Genomic DNA, 9540 nt, shown 5'->3' with positions numbered 1-9540 from the left:
TCGGCCTCCCAAAGTGCTGGGATTACCGGCATGAGCTACCGCACCCAGCCAAAATATGACCTTTTAAAAAAAGTTATGATCAAAATACCCACAATCACTATGCCAGCAAAGCAGAGTGAGATCAACAAACCTCCTGTGATAGCTGTGGACTCCCCTGAGTGCCTGTCAAGTGCCAGCCGTGTTTGTAAACAAGCTCATCAAACAACCTGCCATTGTAGAGATGCGGGTTAACGGGACTTGCCCACAGCCCTGGGGGTGGAAAGGGCCGGAGGAGAATGCAATTTGACTCAAAGTGACAAGTGACATTCTGCTCACTACAAGGAACCAAATGTTGGGGGGCTCTTTCCTCTCCTTGCTCACACTGGGCCAGCCCTGCCAGCCTCCAGGGGGCGCCGCCCTGTCAGCTCCTGGCCAGCCAGCCCGCGGCCCAGCTCTGCCCAGAGGCTTCTTGCCTTGCCTCCGGGGGCAGGTTGGGAGTTCCAGCTCTCTCCCAGGGCACCTGTCTGCTGTCTTCTCCAGAGCCCTGGGTTTGAATTCCCCACTTCACCGCTGTGTGCCGCTGGAACAGGATCTCAGCCCCACTGACTGTGGGTCTCTCCAGCAGTAACATGGGGCCATATCAGGGGAATGAGAGCATCTCCTTCAGAGGGTTGCTGAGGACATGAAATGTGATCACCTGTGCCTTGGGACTTCATTCTGGTCTCTGTTCAACATCCCTCCTCAGAGAGGCCGTGTCTGGCCTGCCCCCTACCTAACGCAGAGGCTGACATCACCCTTTCCTCCCCCCTGCTGTGTTTTACTTCAAAGCTGTTAGGACCTGCATAAAAACGCACTTATTTGTTGCCTGTCTGTCTCCACTTCTAGAATGTAAGCTCCCTGAAGAAGGGATTCTGGTCCCTTTTGTTAGCTGCCGCGTCCCCATGTTAGGACAGTGGGTGGCACACAGTTGGGGCATGACAAAACCTGAAATGATTGAATGAAGGAAGGAATGAATGAACGACTCTACTGGAGCACCAAGCAAGGTGCTTAGGAGCCACATTCCCACTCCACCTCCCGTTCCCTTGAACACTCCTCCTCCCGACACCAGGAGGGTCTGTGGTCACTGGTAGCGAGGCCAGACCAGGCAGGGAGTCTCTGAAGCAGTCAGAACCTGGACTGGAGGGGACACTTTCCTTCTGGTCCCCTGGTGACCTGAGAGCTGCCCCCTGGAGCTGCTGCTCTTCTGTCCTCACCTGGGGCCTGCCCTGAGATTTTTTTGAATGGGTCCTCAGCTGTTGAACTCCTGCATCTTCAAGTGCCTAACCTGGGTCCCGTATCTTTTTCTTTTTTTTATTTTTACAGAGATAGGGTCTCGCTATGTTGTCCAGGCTGGTCTCAAATTCCCAGCCTCAAGGAATCCTCCTGCTTTGACCTCCCAAGTCACTGGGATTATAGGCATGAGCTACCATGCCCGACCCCTGGGGCCCATTTCTAAAGGAACCCAGCCCAACTTCCTTCCTTGACTCAGTAAACCGTTACTAGAGGCTGGGCAGTCCAGTCCCTGGTGACACGATGAAAGCCTAGGTTCTGAAGGAAGGAAGCTTTGGAGGAACTGCTCGGGGTGCAGGGTAGCTGGGGCCGTTGTGTGCTGTGGAGAAGGGTGTGTGCCATGGAGTAGGGAGAGCTCCTGCCTTGCCCAACTTTGCAGGCATGCTGGTGGGGAGCAGTTCAGGGAGATGCCTGGAGGCGGTGCCTGACCCCTCTGCCTCACCTGATGATGCAGCACTGGTCCCTCTTGTTCCTCTTCATGTTGAAGTAGCAGTTGTTGGCGACAGCAAAGACATGCGGGGCCAGCTCGCCCATGTGGCGGCTGTAGTAGAGCTGTACCTGCTCCAGGGTGTAGAGCGGCAGCACCTGGAACGGGTTCACGGCCACCAGGATGGAACCTGTGTACGTCTGGGAAGGGAGCAGGCGGTCAGTGCCCTCTGCCCCTGGCAGAGATACTCGGCCTTGGCCCTGCCCTCAGGGAGTTATCAGGGCTGCTGACTTTGGTGGGGAAGTAGAGTCTGATTCTGGGCCAGGGAGATAAGACATTCGGCTGTGCAGGTCCCTCCTATGGGAAGACGAGATGTCCACCAGGAAGGTGAGCTCCCAGGGGACGTATTTCCAGGAAGATCAAATGTTAGCTGTTTAGTACCTTGCCTGGTACTTAGAAGGGGCTCGATAAAAATGGACTAAGTATGAAATGGGTTTTCATGTGCATCCCGCAGGGGCTTTCATATAGGCTGGTCAACAAGTGGCCCTCACAGACCCCAACCACAAATTCTGTGTGCTCCTGGGACCTCCGCCCTGGATCAGCTGCCCATCTGGAGCCCCCACCTGGCCCCACTGCCCCTCAGTGGGTGAGGCAGGCAGAGTCTGCACAATATGCCACATGACCATGGCATCCTGGTTTTCACTTTAGGAAAGGAGAGGACGTGCCCTCTGGCTTCAGGCTGTGCCACCAGATGAGGAGTGCAGACACAAGCCCTTTGGAAGCACAAGCTGCCTTCCTCTGAACAGCCCAGAAGGGCCGGTCAGAACCAAGCTAGCCACCCCTCCAACCAGAGAGGCCCAGGCAGGCAGTGGCTTCTGCAGGCCACACCTACTTAGGCCGAGCTGGTGTCAGTTTGGAAATACCACCTCCCCTGGAAAAATCTGCATTGGAACCAGGATGAGAGCTTCAGGCTGGGGTGAACCTCCATCCAGGCCAGGTTTGCAGGGAGGGCCCACATCCACCCCCATGGCTCCCTCGTCTGGTGAATCAAGATCTTGGGATCCTGGCTATCATGGGACTCACTCTTGGGAGGCCAGGAGCTCTCTGTCTGGTGACCCTGTCTCTACAACATGCTTGGGACAGAGAGGGCAGAGGACAATGGCCACCTGATGGCCATCTGCAGCCCTCACTAAGCACAGACTGTGCCAGGCACTGTGCTGTCACTCTATGCAGTGGCTTCCTCCCCTCCAGGGTGGGATTGCCCTGTTTGGGACTGGGCAGCAGAGATTGGGAAAAGTTAGGCCCCTCGCCCACCTCCCCCAGTGAGGGCATGGGGGGGCAGTGCTCCCCGTGCATCATTTTCTTCTCCCTGTCCAGGAGGTCGGCACCTGTGAGGGGCTCCCCTGTGGACACAGGGCTGGGGAGACTCACATAGATCTTGTGCTGCTGGTAGCGGATCAGGAGGTTGTGCACCATGCCCGCCTCGTTCAGGTCCCCCAAGCGGATCATGTCGTCCACGCCCTGGACTGAGTTGGGGTGCATGGGGCTGAGGACACCAAAGTCCTCTGCTCGGATCCAGTGTTCCTGGAACAACGGGGTACGGACTCCCCTGAGGGGTGGCCTCCATCCCCGTGGCCAGCCTGCCACACTCTCCCCTCCAAGTTCTCAGCAGCAAAGTGGCCTTCGGGGTCACAGATCAGCTGACCTGGGGCGGTGGCCAGCCTCCGGCCAGGGTCAGTCTATGACAAGGGTCAAGGGACTCCTGTGGCAGAATCAGGTCCATCTATGACTGCATCAGCATGGGTCGAGGGCCCAGGGTTAAGGCATAGCTGGGGCTAGGGCTGAATTTCTGACCAGGGACAAAGGAGCTTGTAGCCAGAAGTTAGATTTAGGGTTAGGCTGCACCTGGGAGCCTTGCAGGTTATTATAAGAGTGTGCAAGTAAAAGGTTTTTTTCTAAAAATAAACGACAGTGTTACACAAATAGAAGATATTGTTATTATTTTACTGACTTCGATCATCTGGATCTCACAGGCCACAGCCTAGAAACTTTTCTTTGGAGGCTAAGCCTGCAGCACCCAGCTGAGCGGAGAGGACAATCTGAGGACCTAAGTGACCGGCTGGACACTCCGTGGTAAGCCCTTCCCCGCTCACCACCTAGCTGGTCCTGACCCCTCTGATGGATGAGCTGGTCACCCCTGGGCCACTCCTGGTTGCTGGCCTCTCACTTGTGCGTTTTGCCCCGTCCTGCCTCTCCACACACCTTCCTCACCCACCTTTCCCCCGTGCCAGTTTCATTTTGCAAACCGGCTTTCTGCCCCTCTGGTCCTTCCAGAGCCCCTTTCCCACTTCTCCACTTCCTGCCCCCCTAATTCTCTTCATTTCCCTGGACTGCAACTCTTGAAACGTTCCCCAGGACACACAGGCCGTGTTCACCATGGCAGGACTCCACCGTGATCTGTCCTGCCACCCAGGTCCCCACTTGGCCTTGGAGCCCCTGGTGTCAGGGAGAGGCTCCAGAGGGTGGGGAGGGCTCTGGGGCCCTGGATGTGGGGCAGGCCGGGGCCCAGCGGAAAGCCCCAGAACACTGACCTTGCCCTCGTCATCTTCAACCAAGACCTTGCCTGGCTTTGTCTCTTTGATGATGCCTCCAACGGCCACGCCAGTCTTGTGGGTGGAGGGAGGCCCCAGCCACACGTGGTCACCCTGGAGGGCAGACAGAAGACAGTGGTGTGATCCCCGCTCTCTCTGCCCCTCCCTGCTGGATATTTACCTCTCTTCAGGGCTTTGCCTTCCAGCTCAGAGTTCCCAAGGTGGCTGGAGCTTGTCTCTCCTTTCCTCTCCTCCCCTCTCCCCGTTCCTCTCCCATCTCTCTTTCTCCCTCTCTCTCCTAGCCCCCGTTTCCTTTGATCATGTGCCATCTGCCCTGCTCACTGGGCAGGTACCAAGCATCTGTACAGCTTCTCTCCATGTCTTTGTCTTGTCTGGGACAGTAAGCTGACAGGAGCTCTGGTCTCACCACAGAACCTCTCATAATGAAAAAGAAACTTGGCAACTATTTAGGAAGGTGGCGTGGCTGAGTGTTTAAAAGAGAAAGTGCTTCTCAAGCTTGATGGTAGCAAGAGTTACATCCTCTCGGAAATCACCCGCAAGCAATAGGAGGATGAGAAACAGAAACAAACACTAGAAGACACAGGAGGAAGTTGAAAAGGTGGCCCCAGCTGTAGATTCCAGAAAGAGAGGGCAAAGTTCAATTCTCCAAGGCAGCAGCCCATCCTGGCATGCAAAAGCAGCATATCTTGCTGCAGCAGCAGGAGCAAGGGCACAAGGTGGCAGTCGGAGCTTGCCTGGCCTGTCTCGGTTCTAAGAAACAGACCATATTTGCAGGGCTGCCATATTTGCAGGAAGCAGTCTCTCTGTGGGGTGGGAAAAGAGAAGCCTTGCCCTGTGAAAAGCTCTGCAGTACCCAGATCTATTGGGTGGGAGAAGCAGCAACTAAAAACCCACATGTGAGATTTCTGCCAGCCTGCACTGTGGCACTGACCCCGCACGAACCTCCTTCTAATCCAAGAAAGCTCACCCCATCTGAAGAGGAGTAATCCAAAAGGAAGCGGCACAGGCCTGTGTTCGGAGGTACTGAAACCCAAGAGGAGGAAAGGAGCAAATAAGCCTTAGCAAAAGAGAAATAACTGCCACAGAGCAGTGGGAAGTTGTGATCGAGTATTTCACCGTAATTTACAAAAACTGACCAAAGATTAGGTCAGAGGCAGAAAAGCCCAGGAATTAGATGGGGGAAAACTGAGAAAAAGGATGAGACATGAGTTGGCAGAGCTGAACGAAAAAATGGAGGAAATGAAAGAAATGCGCACCAGAATGAAAACAAAATTGGAAACTGCGGGAGAACATGCCCTGATTAGAAAAACATGGGAAGAATCATGAAAAGTAGGAAGGAGAAAAGTCAGCAAAATGATGTAGAATTTTTTTTAAAATTAGAATTAGGGGCTGGGTGTCGTGGTTCACACCTGTAATCCCAGCACTTTGGGAGTTCAAGACGGGCCAGGAGTTTGAGAACAGCCTGGCCAACATGGAGAAACCCTGCCTCTACTAAAAAAATACAAAAATTGGCTGGGTGTGGTGGCTCACGCCTGTAATCCCAGCACTTTGGGAGGCCGAGGTGGGCGGATCACGAGGTCAGGAGTTCAAGACCAGCCTGGCCAACATAGTGAAACCCCATCTCTACTAAAAATACAAAAATTAGCCAGGTGTGGTGGCTCACGCCTGTAGTCCCAGCTACTCGGGAGGCTGAGGCAGGAGTATTGCTTGAACCCAGGAGGCGGAGCTTGCAGTGAGCCAGGGTCGCACTCCTGCATTCCAGCATGGGCGACAGTGCAAGACTCCATCTCAAAAAAAATCCATCTCAAAAAAAAAAAGCTAGGCGTGGTGGTGGTGGGCCCCTGTAATCCCAGCTAATCAGGAGGCTGACGCACGATATTGCTTGAATCTGGGAGGTGGAGGTTGCAGTGAGCTGTGATCACACCACTGCACTCCAGCCTTGCTGACAGAGTGAGACTCTGTCAAAAAAGAATACACAAATAAAAAATAAAATAAAATAAAATTAGAATTAGGAAGAAGATTGCTATAGAAGATGGGCAAAAATATAAATCAACCTCATTATATGGACTGAATTGTGTCCCTCCAGAATTCATATAGTGAAGCCCCAACTCCTGACATGATCATATTTGCAGATAAGGCCTTCGAGGAGGTAATTCAGGTTAAATAAGGTCCTAAGGGTGTGGTCCTAATCCAACAGGACTGGTGTATATAAAAAAGGAAGAGGCAGCCGGGTGCGGTGGCTCAAGCCTGTAATCCCAGCACTTTGGGAGGCCGAGGTGGGCGGATCACGAGGTCAGGAGATCGAGACCATCTTGGCTAACACGGTGAAACCCCATCTCTACTAAAAAAAAAATACAAAAAAAAAACTAGCCAGGCGAGGTGGTGGGCGCCTGTAGTCCCAGCTACTCGGGAGGCTGAGGCAGGAGAATGGCGTGAACCCGGGAGGCGGAGCTTGCAGCGGCCACCGCACTCCAGCCTGGGCGACAGAGCGGGACTCCATCTCAAAAAAAAAAAAAAAAAACGGGAAGAGGCACCAGTGAGATGCACGCACACTCTCTCTCTCTCCCTGTCTCTCTCTCTCTCTCTGTTTTTCTCTCTCCCTCTCCTCACCCCACAGCACAGAAGAAGGGGTAAAATGAGAAGAAGGGAATAAAATGAGAAGACAGCCATTTACAACCCTAAGGCACCTTGACTTGGACTTCCAGCTTCCAGGACCGTGAGAACATAAATGTCTGTGGTTTAGGCCACCCAGGCTGTGACACCTTGTTACGGCAGTCCAAGCCCTGATGAAGTCAGGCAGACCTGGCTGGGTTCTAATCCCTACTCTGTATTCCAGAAGTTATACGGCCTTGGGAAAGTCACTTCACAGCTCTGAACCTTAACTTCCTTATCTGTTGAAAGGGGCCTGCTTCACAGGGCTGCGGTGAAGATGGAATGCCCTATGGCAGGGAGCCCGAATAGTGTCCAGCACGGAGGGCACCACAGAGGACTCAACAACCGCATGGGCCCTCTGAAAGACTTATTCATTAAAAAGATGACCACTCTGCACTTTGGGAAGCTGAGGTGGGAGGGCAGATCACCTGAGGTCAGGAGTTCAAGACAAGCCTGGCCAACGTGGTGAAACCCTGTCTCTACTAAAAATACAAAATTAACCAGGCATGGTGGTGGGTGCCTGTAGTCCCAGCTACTCGGGAGGCTGAGGTGGGAGGATTGCTTGAACCTGGGAGGCCGAGGTTGCAGTGAGCCGAGAGATGACTTTCCTCTCAAAGACTTACTATCTCTGAAGACAGAGCGGGCCTGCAATTGTCATTGTGAGTAATAGGACCCTAAGAGGTGTTTTTCTAAACTCTGCTTGCAGTTAGTGGCATCCCCAGAGGGAGTCTGGCATGGATGCATCCCATGGCCTATTCCTTTGTGAAATGCTTGGCTTTGTCTTAAAATCACACCATGCTCCAAGGTGGAGCCACACTCTCAGGTTTGCAACTTAGTCACGAGAAGCCTCACAACCTGACATTTGAGACCGTGCGTGTCCTCTCTACAGCCTAAAACAGCCTAAGCTCTATTCTGTAATTGAAAACAAGAAGCCAATCTTGGCTGTCCATTCTGTGAGTCCGATGCTGCCAGGCTTAGTGGCAGCGCCAGGGGCTCCTGCGTAGTGAAGGTCCTCCTCTCAGCAGTGTGCTCCAGAGGCCAGGAATGATGTCCTATGTGGCTTTGCACTCAGGAGAACATTTGGGGCATTTTCTTATCAAAGAGCACTTCGCAGCACTATCCTGCTCTCCTGGACTCTGCGGGGCATGGGGCAAGGGTGGAAATGTGGAGGGCAGGGAAGGATGCACAGGCTGGTTTGGGGCCTCTGCTCTCTGGGCTCCCCAGCCTCTGAACTCTCCACCCTTTACGTGCCGTGGCAGGGCAGGGCAGTTCCCCAGGGTCTATGTTGCTTCAACAGTAAATGCAAAACTCCTCTGCTTTCTTCCTATGGAGGAGCATCCCTTGGCCACCGGAACACAGGAATATTTGTTGAGTGAAGGAAGCACGATGCAGAGTCCAAAGTGGTGACCCAGACCTGGGTTTCAGTCCTACCCATGCCCACAGTTCCCCAGTTCCCTGTTTTCTCTGGGGGAGCTCCCTGCAACTGCCACAGTGAGACAACCGGGAAATCCCTTTGTTGGCTGGGCAAGGTGGCTCACATCCAGCACTTTGGGAGGCCAAGGCTAGTGGATTGCTTTGAGCTCAGGAGTTCAAGACCAGCCTGGGCAACATGGTAAAACCCCGTCCCTATAAAAAACACAAAAATTAGCTGGGTGTGGTGGCATGCACCTGTGGTCCCAGCTACTTGGTAGGCTGAGATTGGAGGATCACTTGAACCTGGGAGGCAGAGGTTGCCGTGAGCTGAAATCACGCCACTGCACTCCAGCCTGGGTGACAGAGTGAGAATCTGTCTGGGAAAAAAAAAGAAAAGTAAAGAAAAGAAATCCCTTTTGTCAAGACAAAGGGACATGTTAAGCTCTGCATGAAAGTGAGAGATAACTATACATAACTACATGTATTGCCGAGGCCAGTGGTTGGCCAACTTGTTTTCTTTAGATGCTAGAATCTGTCATGTTTCCTAAACTCACCTGTCTCTGGTATTTTCCTATAGGGTCTCATTGCCTTTCCTCTCTTTCCTTGGGAGCGATTCAACTTGGCCTTGAGTAACTTACACCAGTAACCCCTGGAACAAATCATACAATTCTTACCAGCCTGAACCCCGACATCCTGAGTCAGCAGTTCCACACACCTGTACGGAGAGAGAAAGCAGAACGTCAGCTCCATGCGCACCCCTGATAGGAGCCCCTGGAGCACAGGAGCTGGGCTTGTTCACCAACACTACCCTAAGGTCCCGGCATGGGACCCGGCTCAGAAACAATGCTGAATAAATGGATGAATGAGTCACAGTCCTAGCCGAAGTACAAGAGCTGTTCTCAGCTTCTTCATTCTACATCACCTTTACCGCAGACATATTTCATACTCAGTCCTGGGCTTGATACAGGGAGTGGGTGGTTCCCTGCCATCCAGAAGCCCCAATTTTATCTGGTCAGATATCCATGAAAACCAGTCATCATCACACATCCTGGGAAGTGCTCAGGTAAGCAGCCACTGGAGCTACAGACACAACTTTAAACCTCACAGTACTGCAGAATGTGCGTGTTC

At 53.1% G+C, this 9540-nt stretch overlaps 1 protein-coding gene across 1 annotated transcript in view; it reads right to left on the bottom strand.

Annotated features, from left to right (window-relative positions):
* Nucleotides 1-9124, bottom strand: part of MYO7B (myosin VIIB) — a 78923-nt gene extending 69799 nt beyond the window's left edge. The window contains exons 1-4 of the mRNA XM_011941676.1: nt 9087-9124; nt 4327-4440; nt 3167-3319; nt 1751-1935 (exon numbers count right to left, since the gene is read on the bottom strand). Coding sequence (XP_011797066.1) covers nt 1751-1935; nt 3167-3319; nt 4327-4440; nt 9087-9104 — 470 coding nt within the window. The 5' untranslated portion in view covers nt 9105-9124. The remainder of the gene's footprint in view (nt 1-1750; nt 1936-3166; nt 3320-4326; nt 4441-9086) is intronic.
* Between the last annotated feature and the right edge of the window lie 416 nt (nt 9125-9540).

This window comes from Colobus angolensis, unplaced genomic scaffold (assembly GCF_000951035.1).
Source record: "Colobus angolensis palliatus isolate OR3802 unplaced genomic scaffold, Cang.pa_1.0 Scaffold20, whole genome shotgun sequence".
Taxonomy (NCBI): Eukaryota; Metazoa; Chordata; class Mammalia; order Primates; family Cercopithecidae; genus Colobus; species Colobus angolensis.
Note: the sequence above shows the minus strand (reverse complement) of the source record. Positions and strands in the feature narration are given on the sequence as shown.